This window comes from Myodes glareolus, chromosome 12 (assembly GCF_982192425.1).
Source record: "Myodes glareolus chromosome 12, mMyoGla1.1, whole genome shotgun sequence".
Classification (NCBI taxonomy): domain Eukaryota; kingdom Metazoa; phylum Chordata; class Mammalia; order Rodentia; family Cricetidae; genus Myodes; species Myodes glareolus.
Genome location: NC_142037.1, coordinates 17,466,458 through 17,489,313, shown reverse-complemented (window position 1 = coordinate 17,489,313; position 22,856 = coordinate 17,466,458). Strand labels below are relative to the sequence as shown.

General features: G+C 48.4%; 1 protein-coding gene and 1 long non-coding RNA gene across 3 annotated transcripts in view; one reads left to right on the top strand and one right to left on the bottom strand.

Annotated features, from left to right (window-relative positions):
* Positions 1-7,698: 7,698 nt before the first annotated feature.
* Slc7a7 (solute carrier family 7 member 7) overlaps positions 7,699-22,856 on the top strand; it is a 46,880-nt gene continuing 31,722 nt past the window's right edge. The window contains exons 1-2 of the mRNA XM_048445105.3: positions 7,699-7,881; positions 12,045-12,587. Of these exons, the coding sequence (XP_048301062.3) occupies positions 12,089-12,587 (499 nt within the window). The 5' untranslated portion in view covers positions 7,699-7,881; positions 12,045-12,088. The remainder of the gene's footprint in view (positions 7,882-12,044; positions 12,588-22,856) is intronic.
* On the bottom strand, positions 8,060-11,102 carry LOC146892245 (uncharacterized). 2 transcript variants are annotated; one of them, XR_015739391.1, is made up of 2 exons: positions 10,968-11,102; positions 8,060-8,364 (listed from the first exon to the last, which is right to left on the bottom strand). It is a non-coding gene; the product is annotated as an uncharacterized LOC146892245 (long non-coding RNA). The 2 variants fall into 2 exon arrangements; XR_015739392.1 differs by lacking the exon at positions 8,060-8,364 and adding an exon at positions 9,596-9,866 and having other exon boundaries at positions 10,968-11,094.

Below are 22,856 nucleotides of genomic sequence, written 5' to 3'. Positions count from 1 at the left end.
AACAAACTTCTTCTACAGAAGAGCAGCCAGCACTCTTGACCATTGAGTTGTTTCTCCAGCCCCTTCCATACCCTTACTTTTCAAAACTACTTCTACCGCTCTTGCAAAGAACCTGAGTTTGAGTCTCTGAAGCCATATCAGGCACCTCAGAATTATCTGTAACTCCTGCTTCAGGGGTTCTGGCCCATGTAGCATGCACTCAAATGCACACACCCACCCACACCCACCCACCCACATACAGACAGACAGACACACATACACATAATTAAAAATAATAAAAATAAATCTTTCAGATCACTTCTACATAAGTACTTTTATATGTTTTCCTCACTGACATATGTTTTTCCCACAAAGGAGATTGATTAGACAGTGCTGGAGCAACCATCACACAATTTTTCTTGATGTTTTCAAGGCCCAGGAGATCGATGGAAATGTGACTGTTGGGATTGTAGCCCACTAGGAGTGTGTGCACTTGCCATATGTGAGGCCCTAGCAACACACACATACACACACACACACACACACACACACACACCACACACACAAATACACACATACACGGAGAAAAAGACCATGGATCTACTGTTTTTGCAGGTAGTGTCAGAATAGGGACTGAATGACACTTCTTTTCCTCCTCCTCCTCCTCCTCCTCCTCCTCCTCCTCCTCCTCCTCCTCTTCTTCTTCTTCTTCTTCTTCTTCTTCTTCTTCTTCTTCTTCAGATTGGATCATTCTCGGGCTGGAGAGATGGCGCAGAGGTTAAGAGAACTGACTGCTGTTCCGAAGGTTACGAGTTCAATTCCCAGCAACCACATGATGGCTCACACCCATCTATAATATAGTGCCCAGAACACTATATACATCATAAATAAATTTTAAAAAAAGATTGAATCATTCTCTTTTTTTTTTTAAAAAAAATTATTTAACTTTATGTGAATTGGTGTGAAGGTATCAGATCCCCTAGAACTGGAGTTACAGACAGCTGTAAAGTGCCATGTGGGTGCTGGGAATTGAACCCAGGTCCTCTGGAAGAACAGCTAGTGCTTTTAACTCATGAGCCATCTCTCCAGCCCCATGATGCTGTTCTTAAGTTTGTTAACTAAGCCTTTGGCAAAAGTCAATATTCTGCAGTAATAAGAAAGATTATATCTTCATACAATCACCTTGGGAAATAATAATATAGACAATAACACATGGAAAAATGGGCGTATGTGCCAGGTGTGATAACACTCACATTGAATCCCAGCATGTGGAAGAAGGCAGAGACAGATCTCTGTGAATCTGAGGCCAGCCTGGTCTATATAGTGAGTTCCAGGATAGTCAAGACTACACAGTGAGATCCTGTCAAACAAAACGAAACAGCAAAAGCCACGTGTGGCCATTCAGTAGAGAAAGACCTAGAGGATTTGAGGGACAGGATAGGAAGTTTAATCAGAACTCCAAAATATGGAAGAGAAACTCTAGAAAGGGAAGGCAAGTCCAGCTTTTGACATGATTAGCTTGATTAATAGAGGTGCAATCCATTGGTTATAAATAGACTGCGGCTGAGAGGTGGTCGCACAAGGCTTTCATCTCAGCATTTGAGAGACAAAGGCAGGCAGGCAGCTCTCTGAGTTTGAGGCCAGCCTGGTCTACAAAGGGAGTTGCAAGACAGCCAGGGCTACACAGACAAACCCTGTCTTGAAATATCAATCAATAAATAAACTGCTAACATTGCCACCATTTTTTTTTTTTAGACAGGGTTTCTCTGTGTATCCTTGGCTGTCCTGGAACTCACTCTGTAGAGCAGGCTGGCCTCAAACTCACAGAGATCCGCCTGCCTCTGCCTTCTGAGTGCTGGAAATAAAGGTGTGTGCCCTCACACCTGCTGCCACCATTCTTTTTAGAAAAGCTTATTTTTATGACTGTGTGTGTACCCGAGTGCACGTATGTGTACCGTGCATGTGTTGGAGCCCTTGGAGGTCGGAAGAGAGCACCAGGTCCTCTGGAACTGGAGTTACAGGTGGTTATGAGCTGCCATGTGGGTGCTGGGAATGGAACCTGTGTCCGTAGGCAAGGCAGTGAGTGCTCTTAACTGCTGAGCCATCTCTCTAGTCCACCAGCTTTGGAACATTATGGAACAGCTGAGTCTGGCATTGGCTCAGTCCTCTCTACTGACTTACTTAGCCATATCAACCACAGGAAAGTGGCTGTCTTGTCACACTGAATGTCCTCTGTACTTCATCTGAGAACAGTGGAATCAAGCGCTATAGAAAATTGAGTTTGAGATTCCTGTGTTTCTCCTAGACTCCTTTGCCATTCAAGTCAAGGACACCAGGTTCCAAATTTAGCTTTTGCATTTTGTTCTGCACCCCCGTCCCCCCCCCCCCCCCCCCCGTGCGCCCAGTGTTATCCAAATATCTCTCTGTTCTGTCTGTTCTGGGTTTAGACACTGTTACTTTTGCTCCAGTCCACTGTTCTGTGAAATCAGATGCCCCTTTTGCTGCCTTTTTTTTTTTTTTTCCAAGACAGGGTTTCACTGTAGTTTTAGAGCCTGTCCTGGAACTAACTCTTGTAGACCAGGCTGGCCTCGAACTCACAGAGAAACGCCTGCCTCTGCTTCCCGAGTGCTGGAATTAAAGGTGTGTGCCACCACCGGCTGGCTACTTATTTTTTTATTCATAATCAGAATTTAACTTTGCGCCCAGTTAGACTTGGAGGAGAATATGAAAACCAAAGGCTTGCAGTGCAAGTGCAGCGATCACAGGGTACTGCGAGCTGGCCTGCTGGTTTAGATGCACACACGCCCACGTGTCAGAGCCGTTTCCAGTGGGTGACAGAGAGCCTCTTGCTGAACTTGCTGTCCCTGGTCTGAAAGCGCTCCGTGTCTTCTGCAATGCTCACGCCAGCTTTCACCTTCCAGAAAGGTCGCATCCCTGCCATATGGGCACGTAGGACATGCAGATGAAAAACTGGGAACCATTTGTGCTTGGTTCAGCATTTTCGATGGACTAGATGCCAGGATTGACATCATCAGATGTAGGTGGACATCATGGCAATCATGATGCCATTATGACATCACAACCCTGGTCCCTGAATCCTGGACTGATGCTGGGAGAGTAGGTCATGTAACTGATCAGTTCCCTTCAGTGTTCCCTAGCACCCCCCAGAAAACCAGGATTGGCTCCATGAGTCTGTTTGTTATCTTCGTACGGGGGAACAGAAATAGGCAGGTCCTGGGAGCTTGCTGGCCAGATAGCCTAGCAAAACTGGCGAGCCTCAGGTCAGCGAGAGACCCTGTTTCAAGGGAACGCGATGGATAGCAGTAGAGGAAGACACCTAAGGTACTCCGGTCTCTGCTCGTCTGAACACCCCCACCCAATCCCACACACAGGTTCATACATACATACGCCATTCAGCACAGACACTCCCCCTCGCCCCCCAGACAGGGTTTCTCTGTGTAGCCCTGGCTGTCCTGAAACTCACTCTGTAGAGCAGGCTGGCCTCGAACTCGCAGAGATCCTCCTGCCTCTGCCTCCCGAGTTCTGGGATTAAAGGTGGGCACCAGCACCACCTGACAACAGACACAAATTTTATCATGTCCTCCGTGAGTTGAACATGGAACTCATGTATACTAGGCAAGCACTCCCGATGAACTATATTTTTGGTCCTTCAAAAACCTTTTTCTGTCAGCCTTTTTCTTTTTGAGCCTGGCGGGCCTTCAATTTGCTATATAGGCGAGGATGGCTTTGAACTTCTGGTCCTCCTGAGTGCCGGAATTACAAGCGTTTGCCACATCGCCAGGTTCAGATTCCCAGTCTGTCTGGGCCTGGGTCTGATGAAAGGTGCACTGCGAAGTTCAGTCTTCGCGGCACCCTTTGCTGCCTCTACTCTTGGTTAAGTGCTGCCTCCTGGCGACTACTCAGGACGCCTTCGGGGCAACCTGGCCATTTTAATTTGGGATCTTGAAGATGATGCAACAGTTCCCCCGAGGGGGCGGAGAGTCTGAACAAGAAGGCTGGCAGAGAAGTCCGGGAGACCCCGCCCCTGGCTGCGGGCTGGCACTGGCCCTGTCGCCGGCTGTCCCCGGGGCTTCGCGGCCTGGTCTGCTTCTTGGTTGGAGGCTGAGGCCGTCTGGGGTTGGGGTTTTAGGTTAGACCGCGGTCTGGCTTCCTGCTCTGGCTGGACTGGGAGGGAGGGAAGAGGAAGCTGAGTGTGCCTGAGCAGAGGACACGTTTCTAAGGGTATCCGCGGTCATTTCTCGGGGACTAATCTTGCAGGTGCCCGGTCGGACTAAGGCGGCGTGTGTGTGTGTGTGTGTGTGTGTGTGTGTGTGTGTGTGTGTGTGTGTGTGTGTGTGTGTGTTGGGGTTCCCAGACCTTTGCTGCCTTCTCTTTCATTCACCACAATTCCTTCTTCTAGAGTATCTTAGATTCAAGGGAAGGGAATAGAAGGGACGCCGGGTAGGGTGGAGTGGAGTTCTGGTCTCCACTCCGACAGAGCGCTGGTCCGCACCTGCTCATTCGAGGGCATCGAGGGCATTGTGGCTAGGTCAGGTATTGAGCGGCCCAGATTTTAGCGCTACAGACCAAAAGGAAGAGCCAACTAAAGGGAGGTGCTGGCGGGGCCCCAGTGAAGTGAGAGTGGCTGGGGAGGGAGCGTGGGAGAAAGAGGCAAAGGTGAGACAGCTGGTAGAGGGGGATGGGCCGCATCTAGATGGGGTCCCAGGAAAGAACCATAGGTATGGGCCTTTTAGTTTTTCCATTAACTAAACAAAAGCCAATTTCGTTTCTGGTGTGCATGTATGTTGAGTGTGGTGTATATGAGCACGTGTATGGGGGTGCTTGTGCCAGAGTCAAAAGATGCAGGGTATGCACACTCGATCACTCTACCGGTTCCCTTGAGACAAGGTCTTTCTCCCCATTTGGAGCTAGACTGGCAGCCAGCAAGACTCAGCAATCCTCCTGTCTCCACCCAAAATAGCTTTTTTTTGGCCAGGCATTGGGATTAGAACTCAGGTTCTGCCTGCTTGGGTAGTCATCAATCTTAGTTAATTAGCCATTGCACCCAGCACCCACTGCCAGTTGCCAGTCCTCCCTCCCCTCCTCCTCCTCCTCCTCCTCCTCCTCCTCCTCCTCCTCCTCCTCCTCCTCCTCCTCCTCCTCCTCCTCCTCCTCCTCCTCCTCCTTCTTCTTCTTCTTCTTCTTCTTCTTCTTCTTTTCTTCAGACAGGATCTTTGCAGTCTAGGCTAGCCTCAGACTCATTAAGGCTGACCTTGAATTCCAGATCCTTTTGCCTGCCTCCACATTCCAAATGCTGGGCTTGAGCTACCATGATTAGCCCTAAAACTCTTGTACACCCACTGACTGCTAGAGAAGGAACCCAGGATCTTGTGCATGCTAGGTAAGTGCTCAGCCACCAAGCCCTAAAAGTAAATTTCAAACTCTATTTAGACCTGTGAAAATGAAAACCACACTCCTCCCCTTAAGGCCGTTAAGATGGAAAAGATTAAGTGTCTCTGAACTGTCCTTACTCTAAGTAACCTAAACGTGGTCACAGTGAGTGACCTGGAGGACAAGTTCAAGGACCCACCCAGGAGCCCGCTGAGAAATCAGAGAGGGGCACTGTTCATCTTTTGACTTCTTTATCCAGCAAATGTCTGTTGGTGGTTCGTGTGAGCCTCCCTCCCCCACAGGGTACAATGGTGGACTGAGCTCTTCTGATGCTAATCTCCTAATGACTGACCAATAAGTAATGACTAACAAATAATACCAGGAATGAAAAATGTCATAGAAAAGAATGTTCCTAGCAGGAAGAACGGTCAGACAGACGCTGCCAAAGCTCTTTGGTGGGAGTGAGGTTGTTGTGTGGTCCCAGGAGAGAGGCCAGACTTCTGTGATAGAAAGCAGGGGCAACTCTGTCTCTCATCTTATAACTGCCTCCCCCCTCCCAATAACCTGGACCTGTCCCCAGAGTAAGACTAAAGGGCCGGTCAGGCAAGGAGCAGCCTGGCTCTAAAAGGATATTGCATTTTCCTTGGAATAATTCTGATTTGGTGCCAGTGAATTCTGATTTCTGCCTTTTGGTAGCGTGTGATTTGGCTTCTGTCTCGTGATGCAGCCGGAATTACTTTTGACATTTATTTTATTCCTTGTGTGTGTGTGCGGACTGTGTATAGTCCGGCACACGAACGCGAGTGCCTGCAGAGGCCAGAGAGGGTGTCAAATGTCCTGGAGATGCAGGCAATTAGGAGCTGCCTGACATGTGAGGTGGCTCTGGAATAGCAGTGCGTGCTCTCAACAGTTCCCAGTCAGAATTATCGGGCCCTTACCCGGACCGTATCAGGAGTAATTGGCGGGACACAGGTGCAAGTTTCAAGGTGTGAACTGGAGACCAGCAAGCTGATGGCTGCCTAAAGTCAGCAGTCACACCTGGGATTGTGCAAATGCTTCTTGTGCTGTGAAGCGGCACTCCTACGTTTTCAGTGGTTTACTACGCCTACCAAGAGATGCAAATGACATCGCTAACATAAAAAGGCTCATATAGTTTTTAAACATTTTTGTTTGTTTGTTTGAGACAGGGTTTCTCTGTGTAACTTTGGAGCCTGTCCTAGAACTTGCTCTGTAGACCAGGCTGGACTCGAACTCACAGAGAGTCACTTGTCTCCACCTCCCAGAGTGCTGGGACTAAAGGCGTGTGTCACCAACGCCCGGCTAAACATTTTTATTTTTTACTAGTGTTAGGTACCTGTGTGTGAATGTATGTGTGTACAGGGTACGCATGGCACAGAGCAAATGTGCCAGAAGACAGTTCTCTCTCTCTCTCTCTCTCTCTCTCTCTCTCTCTTTAAGACAAGTTCTGTGTAACCCTGACTGTCCTGGAATTCATGTAGACCAGTCTGGGTTTGAACTCATAGAGATCTGCCTGCCTCTGTTTCCCAAGCGCTGGGATTAAAGGATTAAAGCCTGTGCCCCCACACCCAGCCAGAGGCCGGCTTTCAGGAGTCACGCTCCCTTTCTCCCGCAGCCTCCAGGGCTAGCATCAGCTCGTCAGGTTTCAAAGGCGAGCGCTTCTACCTGCAGAAACATCTCCCCGCTCCTCTTCTACTTTTTATTCCAAGATCACTTCTCCCCCATTTCTGCAAAGTAAACATTCAGCAGATATTTCAATAACAGTGGCTTGAAAGGCTGCCAACTTAGGAATGTGCCTAGGGTGGCACAAGCCTAGTTGTTTTTTACCTAGCAGCTCAGACTCATTGTTAACAACTCCTCAGCCAGTTAGGGATCTGAGCTGCCAGTGGGCTTATGATATTGGGTACAGGCTTGGCTGTGCCCACAGGTGGCCTTCATTGCTATGCCTTGGCTTCCTTGGTTTGTTTGAGAGGCTGACATGGCCCCGACTCTTGAGACAGGACTGAAGAATTTCACTGGCCTGTCGCTGGGATTGTGACACCAAATGCCATAAGCACAGCCTGTAGGTAGGGTAGGAGAGCTAGGAAACAGAATGAAGGAGAGGCAGGGAGGGGCTCAGGAGGGCACTTAACATTGCAGGCTGCACTGAAGAGATTGGCAAGCTAGGGCAACGAGGAAGACCAGGGGCTGATGTGGGGAGGAGGAGCCCAACAGAGGAGAGGAGAGGATGCCTAGGTGCCAGCAGGCTCGGAGGTTCTCTGAGTCTGACCAGGCAGCCTCAGCTCCAGCCCGTCCTCTGGCCCCTCCCCACTGCCGGCCAGAGTCGCACATGTGTTTTCCTGTTTTCCATTTCGGTCCGTCACCCTCTGCCTTTTCTGCTTCTCAGAGTCAGCAGCTGCTGAAATCACACCCCTGATTCTCTTAACTGCACCCCTCACCCCAGTGTGCTGATAGCCCCCTCCTCCCTGCACTTGCTCAAAGGTCTCCAGACAGGTAAGAGGCGGGGAAGCAGGGAAAGTGAATGTGTGGGGAAGCCCAGGAGGAGGATGGACTACCTGAACATTGCCCAAGGAGAGACTTATACTTATTTCTTGGCCCCAGCCCTGGCCCTGTCTAGGTAAAGCCTTCTGTCGAGAGACTTCAGCTTTTGGTTACTGGGAAGTCCTGGGCAGAACAGTAAACAGTTTCTTTATTTAATTCATTTTTTTTTTTAAAGGGACGGTCTTAGTTAAGTGGGATACAGAAAAACAAATGGAGATCTGGAGAGGGAGGGGCTGAGCAGCTATTGTGGAGTGATGAGGACTCTAACAGCAGCAGTCTGTATCTGTTTTGTTTCTGTTGTTAAGGGAGGCCCAGGGATGAACCCGTTGGCTAGCAGAAGGCAAGCCCTGGGGTCTCAGGCAGAAAGTGTGTTCTTATCGTAGCTCATAGAGAGTGGTGGTTGAGGAGTCAAGACTCTGAACTGTGGGCAGGTTCCTGGAGGAAGAGAAGGAGTGTTTTAGTGTTGCTGTTGGAGCGGGGAGCATGGTCGTTCAACACTGGCTGGCTGCTCTGGGAGGCACTCCGTGCCCGGTATCCACTTGCGAATGAAAACTCCTCTAGGCTATAGAATGAGCGTATGTTTTTCTGATAGCCATGATGTCCTCAGAGATGAGCACACCAAGGGACGGGGAAAATGACAAGGGATTTGAAGGTTTCTGGGAAACCTGCTTTGGCTGAGCTCCTACAAGGAGAGCCTCGGGGAACGCTGCTTTACCAGGTTGCCCGAATGGGGCAAGCATTACTCTGAGAGCCAGGGTCTCAGGGAGGAATGTGAGCTGCCAGCCCTGCCGACTTCTTTGGTGTTAGGCAGTGGTTGAGAAAAGCAGGGACGTTTCCAGGAATGGCAGCCTTCTGTGCCTGCCTGACTGGCAGGCTGGGAAGATGAATCCATTTGTAGTACTTCCTGGTGAGACCACTAGGGCATGCTGTTTGCTGGGGTGTGTGGGTTCTGTCCCGGGCTGACCTGGCTCAGCTCCTTGAGGATTTCACTTTGAGGCCAGCCATGAACTCAGTCTTGTGCACCGCCCCCCACATACGTACACTTCCTTTTCTCCTTTCTTCTTTTCTGAATTCATCATCACTATTACTATTACAATTACTATTATTATCATCATCATCATCATAGATTTGGGTTTATACTCCATTGGTTCCAGTGCATTTTGATCCTAAAAGGATGTGTGTTTCTCTGTGTTTGTAGTAGTGGGCACCCTAGATGTCACATCACTCCCTAAATGTTCAAGACAGGAGCAGCTGAAGGCAATGACAGTGCTTTCCCCCACACTGCCGCCTGAGACCACAGGGGCTTTCTTTTCAATCTGATCCCCGATTTCTCTAGGTAACTCATTAGGGAACCACCTGGAGTGGTTTCCTGCGACCGGCGACCTGCAGGGGCCAAGAGCTGGAAGCTGAGAAGATAGCACAGCTCTGTGATCTTTGCTGCCTCCCCTCTGTTTTGGCACCCCACAGAGTGTATGATCCCTGCCTCATGGGGGTGCCTACAGTTCAGTGAGACAATGCACTGAAATACGCAAGCCGCATGTCTGATCTGGACACGAACTCAAGCAATGCTAACACGGTTTTTCTGGAAAACATAAAAAGCATTGAGGGATGCTGGGAGAAAAGGAGAGTGTCTTCTGGGTGAATTTCAGACATATGTGGGGCTGTCTTGTGAGAAACATGAGAAATATTTTTAATTTTATTTTTACATATGTGGGTGTTTTGATTGCATATGTCTGGTACCATGTGTGCGCACAGTGCTCACAGAGTCCAGAAGAAGGCATCAGAGCTGGAACTGAGTTGCGAGCCACCGTATGGGTGCTGGGAACTGAAGACTGGTCTTCTCAAGAAGGACCAAGGGCTCTTAGCTGCTGAGCCATCTCTCCATCCTCCAGCATGGTCTGTGGAAGGCCTATGCTCAGCATTCCCTCTTGGTTTATCTAAAAATTTTAACAGGCCAGAATGGGAAGGTGAACCGTGGAGATTAACCTTCAGAATATTTTTGTAGAATAATCAAAAAGGGATAGGAGGATAGAAGAAGGGACAGACAGTTCGGTGTCAAAAAAGACTCAATACCACATTTAAAGTAGATTCTAAAGACAGAATAAACCGTGATCTTCAAAATGTGGAACCTTATTTGCACACTTGTGTGTGTGAGTAGGTTAGCACTCTACCACTGGTGACACCCAGCCCTCTGTAGATATGTATACGCTTATTAATTCATTTATTGTTTGTTATTATTATTGAGACAGGGTTTCCCTGCATAGCCTCGATTGTCCTGAAACTCACTCTGTAGACCAGGCGTCCCTTGAACTCAGAGATTTGCCTCCCAAGTGTTGGGATTAAAGGCATGCACCATCACTGCCCCTCATAGAAATTTTTGGATGTTCCAGAGGTCTTAGTGTGTTTCCCTAAGGACGAAAGAGCTCACTGGTGGGATGGAGTTGTACCCAGAAGTTTGATCTCATTTCTGAATCATATTTCCTTGGAAATAGCTTGAGACGCAAGCTGTCATCCAGGGTGATGGCTTGAGTTTAGAGGCTGTCGCCCTTCTCCCTGCATGGGGAAGTCTACAGAGCTCTCTCTTAGGACGCCCACACAGGGCGGCTGAGCCGCTCTCACACTTCCTGTAATCTCAGCATATGAACAATGGTCGCATTCTATAGCCCTTCCTGCCTATTTTGTTGGGTGGGACATGGAGGACCCGGAGTCTGTGCCACTGCTCTGCCCTTGCTAACTTGCTGGACACTCCAGGATTGTAGAGAACACACCCAGTTGGCTGTCCCTTCCCTCTGGGCCTCCTGTCCTGGGGCAGAGCTGACAATGGAGACTCCTGAGCGAGCACCTTCTTATCACAGAAAGTGCTGAGCCAAGAGCTCCAAGCTGCCCCTTTCGCAGATGTGAAAGGCCTGTGAACCTTGGACCCAGAAGGTTGCTTAACACTCCTCTCCCTTTCCCTCACCCCTTCCTTTTCTAGCTCCCTCACCTCCTCCTCCCTTCTTGACCTGACTTAAATCCGGTAGGCATTTGTCTAGGCTTACCTTTTACTGTTGGAGGAAGGAGGAGCAGGCCAGACCACTGTCCTTGGAGGGTGCGCGCCTCTTTGCCTACTGCTGACCGTTGCTGTGGGAACCCACTTCTATCCAGAGCCAGGGAGTGAGTGTGCCCCACCCTGCCCCCTTGCTAACCCCTCTCTGCTGTTCTGCATGTCCCGTCACTTCCTCAAGCTCCAGAGCCTCTTGCTCTAGTGTTTCCCCATTTGTCTGACTAAGCTTTCCTAGTTTGTGCAGCTGTCTAGCTCTGTTTCCAGGCATCTGCTCCCCGGCCTTAGCTCTTTTCCTTGGTTTGGGCTGGTATGTCTCCAGCAGTTCTGTGGTGGGTGGGCGGCCACCACCCACTGCCTCTGGTCCCCTCTGGGTCCTGCTGTGTATTGGGGCCACTCTTCTGAAAGGTCATTCCTACTTTTTGGCTGGTGTGGATGTGAGCAATCTGGTGGCAGGAACCTGGGATGGTAGAGGCTGGGACAGGTATCTGGAAATGGAAAAGCAACATAAAGAGAATTGCCCGTCCTTTTTCAGGATGGGTGGGGCTGCTTGGGCTTTGCCAACATCGAAGATGCCTGCTGACCATTTGCTAATGGATGTTCCCAAGTAGGGAGGTGGCTGCGCGTCCCTTTGAAAGCTTCAGACTCTCACAGGAGTCCTTAGGGGAGCAAGCATCGTATCAGCAAAAAGAGGATCCAGCAAATTAGTCTCTTGCAGGGCTGGTTCCTCATGCAGGCGTCTGTCTCAGCAGAGTGACATCTGAAACTGAAATCGGAGGGAAGATAGGCTTCTTTGGGAGTTGTGGGACGGGGGAGGCAGAAAAAGGTTCAAACCACTTTATGGTTAGAGGGAGAGCTTCTCAACTGCCTCGTGCCTGGCCTGTGTCACAAGAGACTTGGGATTGCGAGACCGGGATGCTTTTCTTCTGGGGGGAAAAGTCGAGTTGGGGTCATTTTGACAAGGTTTGAGGGAAGTCGGAAGCGAGAAAGGTCTCTGAATTGGTGGGTGCTGACCCTGTGGAGTGGGAGGGAGAGATGCTGTGCGGTTGCCAACCCTGCCTTCTTTCTTCCTTAGAGGGCAATGCAAGCAAGCTGGTGAAGGCCTTGCTCCTCTCCACCATGGTCGACAGTACCAAGTATGAAGTGGCTGCCCAGCATGAGGCAGATACCTCTGCTCTGGAAGATGGGGCCAGCCCAGTGGCCGAGCAGGTAAAATTGAAGAAGGAGATCTCACTACTTAATGGCGTGTCCCTGATAGTGGGGAACATGATTGGCTCCGGCATCTTTGTCTCCCCCAAGGGTGTACTCATGTACAGTGCCTCTTTTGGCCTCTCGTTGGTCATCTGGGCCGTTGGGGGCATTTTCTCCGTCTTTGGGGCCCTTTGTTATGCCGAACTGGGTACCACCATTAAGAAATCTGGGGCCAGTTATGCTTATATCCTGGAGGCCTTCGGAGGATTTCTTGCCTTCATCCGCCTCTGGACATCTCTGCTCATCATTGAACCCACCAGCCAGGCCGTCATTGCCATCACCTTTGCCAACTACATGGTGCAGCCCCTCTTCCCGAGCTGTGCTGCTCCCTACGCTGCTGCCCGCCTGCTGGCTGCTGCCTGTATCTGTAAGTAGAGATGGGACAGGAATGGGGATATGGAGAACTGGGCAGAAGTGGGGGTGTGAGCCCAATCAAGAAGAAGGAGTTGGGGAATGTGTGCCCATGACAATTATTTTAATTGTAAAAAATTAATGTATACTATGGGAGTCTGGCTTAATAAGCCCTCAAATGGAGACTCTGAATTGAACACCCAGTACTACCCCTAAAAAGTTTTGTGTGAAAATTCAGTTCATCTTAGTTTAAGGGTTGGTGAGGTAGCCCAGTCAATACAGAGCTTGCCTCGCATGCCTGTGGCTGTGGATTTGATCCCCAGCACTGTGTAAACTGTGTGTGGTGGAAACTGTAGCCCCACCAACTGGGAGGCCTCTTGAGAGTCAGGAGTTCAAGGTCATTTCTTTCCAAGTTTGAGGCCAGCCTTGCATACAAGAAACTCTGTCTCAAAAAGCAAACAAACTGGTTGGGTATGATGGAGCATACCTTTAATTCCAGAAGGCAGCTAGATAGCTTTCTAAGGCCAGCTCGGTCTACACCGTGAAACCCTGTCTCAAGCAAGCAAGCAAATAGTTTAATATAGTATTAAAAAGTAAAGGAAGAGCTGGGTGGTGGCGCACGCCTTTTATCCCAGCACTTGGAAAGCAGAGGCAGGCGGATCTCTTTGAATCCCAGGTCAACCTGGTCTACAGAGCTAGTTCCAGCACAGTCAGTCAAAGCCACACAAAGAAATCCTATCTCAGACACAAAACAAACCGGGGCTGGAGAGATGGCTCAGAGGTTAAGAGCGTTGCCTGCTCTTCCAAAGGTCCTGAGTTCAATTCCCAGTAACCACATGGTGGCTCACAACCATCTGAAATTGGGTCTGGTGCCCTCTTCTGGCCTGCAGGCATACACACAGACAGAATATTGTATACATAATAAATAAATAAATAAATATTTAAAAAAAAAAGAAACAAAACAAACCTCTTCAACAAAGCAAAAGAACCTCCTCAACGCCCCTGACCCAAAACCCAATCAACCAATCAATCAACTAAGCAAGCAAGCAAACAAAAAACAAAAGAGAAGAAAGCAGCCCACCTCTCCTTTCCCGAATTCTGATTGCTTATCGCAATTGGCATGTTTTTAGGTGCTCCTATTTGTTCTCCTTCAAGAACAGTTTTTTTTTCCCTTTAATGAAGTAGGACAATACGATCGTACCTGTAATTCTTAGCCTTTATCAGATTACCTAGCTGCCGGTCCTGTTCTTGGCCTTGTACTCCAGTTCCAGTTTCTCGGATTTGCAGGTGGTCCTGGGTAATGGTGTACTGCAGTGGTTACCCGCTTAGTTTATGCCCTTTTCCTTCCTCTCCTCCTGCTCCTCTTTCTGAGACAGGGCCTTGCTGTGTAGCACACATTGACCTTGAACTCACGCCACTCAGTCTGACCTGGAACTTGGGATCTTCACGGGTTTAGGCCCGTGCCACTGTGCCTGCTTCCATGTATAGTGGCACATAGCGGCTGTATGTATTATGGGATACGTGTATGGCGTCTTATGTTTTGGGCTATGAGCCTCACCTTTAAGGGCTGAGGCCTCTCTCCAGTCCCAGTTGTGACATTGTAATCTGTGTGCACGGCAAGGACGATCAGCCGGGTAGCTGGTGTTTCTGCATCTCATCGCATGTCATCATGCTCAGCTGTTCCGAAACATTCAGCGAACCATTGTCAGCTGCGGTCTGACCGCTGTAGGACCTTAGAAGTTATTCGTCTTCTCCACTCTGCCCCGTGCTATCAGTCTTCCTACCCCTAGGTTCTGGGAATCCTCCTCCTCCTCTTATTTTTTTTTCCCACCAATGTTCTATTATCCTTTTTATTTTTATTTTTTAAAATTAAGACAGGGTCTCACTGTGTGGCCTTTTCTGGCCTGGAACTTGCTGTGCAGACTAGGCTGGCTCCAAACCTGCGCCTGTCTCCCAAGTTTCATTTATGTTCCGAATTGCTCTAGTTATTAAACCTCCCCTGCCCCTCAAGAATTTTGTGTTTTAAACACAAAAGCTGTGTGCACAAGCAGAGCCCTGAGGGAGATGTCAGGTGTTCTGAGCTCTTCCCATCTACTGTACTCCACTGAGATGCACAGAGACAGGGTGACTTTCTGATGGCAGACACAGAAGACCAGTGATGCTTCTGTGTCTGCCACCGACAGTGTGACCATGCCCGGATTTGTGTGTGTGTTCTGAGGGTTTGAACTCAGGTCTTTATTTCCCTACTGGTTGTGATTGTTTTTCTCCTGTGAGGAACGTCATTGTGTATTCTGCACTGACACTGTAGGTTGTTTGGGTAATACAGACATTTTAGCGCTGTTCTTCAGTCTGTGAACCTCTTTCTTTTTAAACAAGCTCCCTTAATGTAGCCCTATCTATCTGGGAACTCTTTGTGGACCAGGCTGGCCTCAAACTCTCAGAGATCAACTTGCCTTTGTGCTCAAATGCTAGGATCAATGGATCAAGACCCCACCATGCCCGGCTCCTCTTGTGTATGGTGTGTGTGTATTCTCTTTAGCTTTAAGTGTTGTTTTGTGACTTTTATTGTAGAAATCACTAATTTCCTTGTTTACATTTATTCCAGGGACCTTATTTGCGGCAGCTATTGTGAATGGGAATGGGTCTTGATTTGTCTTCCAACAATTTCAGTATTGGTGTATAAAAGAGCTAATTATTTTTAAAATGCTGGTTTTATATTTTGCAACCTTACCGAACTTGTCAGTTCCAACAGCTTTTGGCTGGAGTCCTGAGTTTTTCTCTGTGTGGCCTAGTGTCGTGTGCAAACAGCACAGTCTGACTTCCTCTACCCTGTTTCAGTGCTCCTCATTCCTTCACTTGCCTGACTTCTGTGGCCTTACTTCTCACTCTGCCCTCTGTAAGAGCCCGCAGGCATGGTGGTGCATGCCTGTAATCCCTCCCAGTCCTTGGTGTGCAAGATCAGGAGTTCAAAGTCGTCCATGTTTTCAAGATGAGGTCTGACTACGTAGTGGAGCCTGGCCTCAGTTTGCTTTGTGACCTAGGCTGCAAGCACAATAATACGTGTATCTATAGTGTGTGTGGTGTGTGTGGTGTGTGTGTGTATGTGTGTGGTGTATGTGTGTGGTGTATGTGTGTGGTGTGTGTGGTGTGTGTGTGTGTGTATGTGTGTGGTGTATGTGTGTGGTGTATGTGTGTGGTGTGTGTGGTGTGTGTGTGTGTATGTGTGTGGTGTATGTGTGTGGTGTATGTGTGTGGTGTATGTGTGTGGTGTGTGTGGTGTGTGTGTGGTGTGTGTGTGTGGTGTGTGTGTGTAGTGTGTGTGTGGTGTGTGTGGTGTGTGTGTGTGTTCACCTTCACATGTGAAGTGGGTGTGTCTGTGCCACAGTTTGTGAGTGGGGTCAGAGGACAAATCAGGTGTTGGTTTTCGCCATCTGCTTGAGAAGAACATGTCTTTAAAAGGGTGACTTTTCTGATAATTCCATACATTTAATTAACACAGTTGGGTCATTTTCACTCTCTGCTGCCCTCTCCCCTCCCCGCCCACTCTTATGAACCTCGTCTCTTTCTCAACAAGTCTCCTTCCCACTTCACATCTTTTTTGTTTGTTTGTTTCTGACCTTCCGAGTTTAACAAGGATTGCTTGCACGAGCGTTCGTGGGGAGTTATTTACTGGTGCAGGGGCGAGACCACTGAAGAAAGTAAGGAGCCCCTCCTCCTCCAGCAGCTTTGGCGCCTGGTGTACCCGAGCCCTCCCTATTCCTGAGCCCTGTAGACTGACTCACCTTGAGCAGCTCTTGCTCGGAGGGAGTTCGTGAGGGCAGACATTTCACAGCCCTCCCCACCCTCCAGGTCTTCCGTTTTTTCCCCACCCTCTCTTCTGAATGTTCCTTCAGCCTTGGAGCAGGTGACATAGATGTCCTATTTGGGCTGAGCACTCACAGCCACTTGTCCTATGGACATTGACCAGCTGGGAGTCTCTGCATTAATCATTGTCCAGAGCAAAAGAAGCTTCTCCGACCAAGGTTGAGAGCGGCACTAATCTACGCGTATGCATATTAATATGCAGAAGGCAGCTGGCTACCATGTCTATTTAGCAACACGGCAGTAGTAGGTTTCCCCTTAGGCCTACGACCCCCCCCCCCCCCCCCCCCCCGTAGCATGGGCTGTAGACAAGGGTTACAGTACCAGGCACGAATCCCCTCCCGCCCATAAAACCGGCCTCAAATCCAATCACAAAGTGGTTGGTTAACCACCCAGCAGTCACATCCACTGTTGTGCCAGAAGGACAGCTTGCCTGGTAGGTGGGCTTTGTAGCAGGCACGGTTCACAGCTGGGTAAGATCACTGATGACTTTTTTCTTCCCCAGCAGTGGATACGGCACCTTCTGGGACTATGAAAACTACCCAGGGGTGAGGAAACCTGCAACTCCGGTCTAGGCTGGAATCTCTCACTAAGTAGCGCTGGCTGGCCTAAATAACATGCTCCCTTCCCCTATTGGCCCCCGTGTGTGTATGTGTGTGCCCCCCCATGTGTACGTGTGTGTGTGTGTGTGTGTGTGTACGTGTGTGCATGTGTGCGCGCGGCCTAAATAACATGTTCCCCTCCCCCACTGGTCCCCGTGTGTGTATGTGTGTGTACACGTGTGTGTGCGTGGGGGGAGGGTCGGAGGTCAGGGATAAACCTTGGGTTTCATTCCTCAGGAGCTATTCGCCTTTCTGTTTTTTTTTTTTTTTAGCCTGATTTAATTTTATTTTGTGTGGATGACTGTTCTATTTGCATATACATATGTGTTCGGAGGAGGCCAGAAGAAAGTGTCAGATTCCCTGCAACTGGAGTGACAGGCAGTTGTGAGCCATGTGGATGCTGGGAATGGAACCTGGGCTCTCTGAAAAGGCACCCAGTCTTAACTCCTGAGCCATCTCTCCTGCCCTTGTTTTATGAGATGTAAGCTTACCAGTTAGGTTAGGCTGTCTGGCCAGGGGGCTCCAGGGCCTATTTTCTCTCAACTTTCCAGTGCAGGGACTACAAGTGTTTACCACCACAACCTCATTTGCTTTTCTGTTCTTTTGGATGTTTTTATTTTTATGCACATGAGTGTTTTGCTTGCATGCACATAAGTGCACCATGTGTGTTATGCCCAATGAGGCCAGAAAGCAGAGTCAGATCCCCTGGAGTTACAGGCAGTTGTAAACCACCTTGTGGGTGCTGGGACTGAATCTGGGTCGTCTTTGAGAGCAGCAAGTGCTCTCACAAATTGCTGAGCCTTCTCTCCAGCCCCGCACCAGATTTTTGTTTTGTTTTGTGTAGGTGCTAGAGATCAGGTTTTACTAACTAAAACCTAGCTATTTTCCACTCTGTGCTCTGTTATTGAGCTATATCTTCATCCCCTCATCACCGACTCTGAGGATTTTATTAGAAAATCATGGTGGTTTCTGCATTGATTGAATGGTTAATGTACTTTTAATCTTTCCCTTTATTAATGTGATTGAGATATCAGGTGTACCGATTTGTATAGATTTTAAAATATTTTACATTTGTTTATTTTATATGTGCGCATGTGTATGTGTGTGCTGGTAAGCTTTTGTCCTGTGGGTCCTGGGGATGGAACTCAGGTCTTCAGGCTTAGCAGTAAGTCCCTTTGCCTGCTAAGTCGTCTCTCCCTGCCCTCTTCTATTTTGCTACTGGGAACTGGAGTAGGGGCTTTGTGCATGCTGAATAGCTGCTCTGCCACTAAGTTGTATCCCCAGCCTGAGTGTATACTGTATATATTAAAACATTTTGCAGCCTTGTATATTACCCTTTGATATTGTCTATAATCTTTAAAATTTTAATTTGAGACAAGGTCTCACTATATAGTCCTTGCTGGGACTTGGAATGTAGATCAGGCTGGCATTGAACTCACAGAGGTCAACCAGCCTCTGTCTCTTGAGTTCTGGGATTGAAGGTGTTTGCTACCATGTCTGACTTTTTTTATTTTTTTAAATTAAATTTTTTTTGACATATCAAAGGCTGTGCAGTCATAAATTGGCCTTGAACTGGTGATACTTTTGCTCCTGCCTTAGCCTCTTGAGTACTGGGATTACAGGCATGCACCACCATGTTCGTGGTCTGAGTGAGTGACTCAGTGCTCGAATGTTGGTTTGGGCAGCATTTGTGAGGGGCTGGATTCAATCCTTGGTACTGCAGTCTCCTTCAAACAAATAGCAACAAAACCAGCCGGTGACGGTCTAGGGGGCAGCTCAGAGGTGGGACACTTGCTTAGTATGTTTGCAGTCTTGGATTCTGCAGGACTTAGCAGCAAAACTGTCTACTAGTGGGCTGCATTCCTTCTTTCTATATATAAATATATTCAAAAGTGATTCAATGTGTGTGTGTGTGTGTGTGTGTGTGTGTGTACGTGTGTGTGTTTGTGTGTGTATGTAGGTCAGTGGACAACTTGTGTGAGTCTGTTCTGTCTTTCCACCATGTGGGTCACAGGGATCAAACTCAGGTCAGCAGCACCATTTTGCTGGGCAGGAGTTTTTTCTCGAGAGACTTTTTAATCTGTGATTCAATCTTCTTATCGGTTAGCTGTCTGCTTAGGTTTTGTATGTCCTCACAATTCCACTGGCAGATTATATGCGTTCAGAAATTTATCCGCTTTCTTCTAGGTTTTCCAATTCATATTCCTAATGATCCCTGATGACCCTCTGTATTTCACTTGTAGTGTCTTCCTTTCATCTCTGACTTCACTTATTTGGGATTCTCTTTTTGTCTTATTTAGTCTAGTCCTTGCTAGATACCACAAGCTAACAAAAAGCCCAATGTTAGGAACGGGTTATGCCTTTGGAGTTGTTGGCTAGTGAGCAGAGTAGACTTCCCGACATTCCAGGCTATTGCCAATGACATTGGTTGCCTTCAGAATGCGATGGTAAGACACCAGTGCCAAAGTCGCTGCATGCAGTGTCAGGGGGTTTCCGTCTCTGCAGGCTAGCTTTCCTAGTGCGGTGTAGGTGGAATTTTCTGTCCCGCCAGTCCACTCTCAAATAACCACACAGACACAGAGACTTAATATTATTTAGAAATGCCTGCCCAGTAGCTTAGGTGTGTTTTTAGCTATCTCTTATAACTTAAATTATCCCATTTCTATTAATCTATGTGCTGCCCTGAGGCTTGTTTCCCTCACCTACAGAGTTCCCATCCCGCTCACTCTCTGTCTCGTGGCTTCCCCTCCGACTCTGCCCTTATTCTTCCTGACATTCTTTCTGCCCCCAAAATCCTGCCTAGCTGTCGGCCAGTCAGCTTTATGTTAACAACGAGGGCAACACATCTTCACAGTGTCCAGAAGGATTATTCCACAGCAGGGCTGGAAGGTGTATGGCATACTCCAGGAGGGGAGAAATAGTGGTCAGTCTTACCCAGCTATGAGCCTGAGAGCGACAGTACAATCTGACTGGCAAGATAAGCCCATGGTACAATAGTGGCACGAGTGTTATAGGAATAACCAGCTACCTTCTGATTGGCTGTAAGCCTGATCTGCAGGGCTAGAGCAATGGCTCAGCAGTTCAGAGTATTTGCTGATCTTCCAGTGGACCCAGGCTTGATTTCCAGAACACACATGGGTGCTCCACAAACAACCGTGTAGGGGATCTGAGGCCTTCTCCTGACCTACATGGGCAGCAGGCACACATGCCGTATACAGACATACATCAAAGCACTCATACACATTTGAAAAAAAAACACCTATCCCATGGTACTGTTATCAGAGCCATGACCTCTGACTGGAGAGACCAATGGCCTTGGGGTGCCCTACTATTATTATTCCGCTAGATGGATATAGTCTTGAACTGACTCCTGAAGACTCACTTCAGATTGACAGATTACATCAGCTCCTTTGCTGCTGTGTTGTCAAAACACCGTGACCAAGGCAAAATATAAATGAAAGCACTTCATCGGACATATGATTTCAGAGAATTACCATCCATGATGGCTGAGCAAAGGCATGGTAGCAGGAACACCTGAGACCTCACATCTTGATCCAAAAGCAAAGAAATAATTATATGGCTGGGGGGGGGGTCACCGCAACATGAGGAACTGTATTTAAAGGTCACAGCATCAGGAAGGTTGAAAACCGCTGCCCTGGTCCCTTGTTACAGCCTGGGTGAGCCTAGGACCTTGGAGATTGCTCTGATCCCCAGCTGTGAAGTGCAGACTTTCTGTCAGTTGCAGCAGCAGCAGCGGCGGCGGTGGCGGCAGCAGCAGCAACAGCAGCAGCAGCCCAGCGTGTGCGGGAGTTTTACACCAGTGCAGCTGTTCCCTGGGCTGACCCCTGTTGCACAATTAGCAAAAGCCCAACTCTTATTTTCTCTTCTCTTCCACTCGCTTCATTGCTCTCGTTCCCCAGCTTCTTCCATTCCCCTGCTTTACAACCAACAGTTTCTTACAATTTTCATACCCATGTTTGTGGCAGACACTGATCCCTGCATGGGGATGTTTGTCATGCAAGGCAAGTGTTAGGAAGGCCGGCAGGCACTCTTGGGGAAGGAAGCCTTGTCCCGAGGCCTCAGATGTGACCTGTGGTTTCTCTTGTGTCACTTTCATGTGATCTGGTAGGTCACTGCTGAAACCCCTTTCAATTTTTATTGGTCTCAGGCTCCTTGAATGCGGTATAAAGTAACGTGGCTTGTGTAGAGAGGGTTATTCTCGTAAGTGATATTTTTAAGGTGACTGCATCACTGTAAGCACCAGGCCGCTATTATTTTAACCACTTTTGCTGACATCTTCTTAAAACCAGTGGTGCATTTGCTTGCCTTTGTAATTTGACATTTCTTTTGATGACTCAGGGTTATTACTGCACAGCTTCCCCCTCTTCCCTCCCTTATTTTCAAGACAGGGACTTGCTAAATAACGAAGGGTGATCCTAAACACATCTCATTTTTTTTTCTTTTCTAACTGTGAGGTCTTCTTAGGCCCCTTGGTAGGGAAGAACATTTGCTTCCTCAGTGGCTACCGACTGCTGGCCTCACTTTAAAGTCCTCTGGGTTTTAATCTTTCCTGTGTATGCCGTCTGTGACAGCTGCCTGTCATTCCTTGATTTTGGCATTATGCCCACCTACATCTGTCACTCCCCTCTAATTTGCTGTTTCTAATTTAGGAATAGAAATGTCCTCAAACCTTTGAACACCCTCACACACACACACATGCACAAGAAAACATGCAAAGCAGCCACAGTTACGAAGAATCTTTGGACTTCCCCAGTGAGTAAAAGGCACGGGGTTTGCATGTGGGTTCAGGGCGTGCTTTTAAGACTACCCTGTAGAGTGAAGAGTGTGCTCCACGTGTGTTTGAGGCTGAGCTCAGCAGCCGTGTGCTTCGAGGTGTAAGGGGAAGTGACTTTGCCTCCAGTACAAGGTAAGAAGGAATTGAGAGTCAGGGAATCCTGCTGCTGTGACGTCACTTGTCCACACACAGAGGCAGGATGACTACTTGAGCCCATGGATTCTCAATAACATATTTCAGAGATTTGGTGAAAAACAGCTGGGCATGTGGCACTTGTCTCCCAGTTCGACATTTGGAAGGTGAAAATGGAAGTTTCATGAGTTCAAGGTCAGCCCAGAATACCTAACAAGACCCTGTCTCAAAACCAAACAAGCCAAAAACCAAACCAACAAACAAACAAAAAAAACCCAAAACAAACAGGGTGTGCCTTCAATCCCAGCACTCTGGAAGCACAGGCAGGTGAACTCTGTGAGTTCAAGGCCAGTCTGGTCTACACAGTGAGTTCTAAGCCAACCAAGGGTACACAGTGAGTGATAGTTTGTCTCTAAACAAACAAAAGCAAAACCCATCTGTAAGAAAGATTCAATGAAAGCCATACGTTGAACTCAGGTGTATGGTATTGATTTTTATTATGATTGAAGCTACTGTCAGGTATTTGTAGGCACTGACTTTTCCTGCAGTTTGAGAGTGGTCCCATCCATGAGATGCTACATAGGTAGCTTTATGGTAAAAGTAAAATGCTGCTGATCCCCAAGTGGCTGCAGCAGGCAGCAGGCAGCAGGTCCTGAGACCATGCTGCAGGTCCCCGAAGTGGTGGCAGGCAGCAGGCAGAGGGTCCCGAGAGCAGCCAGTTCCAGGCAAGGAGCTGCGTGGTGGGTGAAAGACCTCGATGGGGCATCTGGTCCCATGAGGAGAGGCAGACGGATGGTCATGCCATGAGACCACACCACAGGTCTCTGAAGGAAGCTGGTCCTGGGCAGGGAGCCACACAACAGGCAAGAGACAGAGACATGAATAGGCACACCAT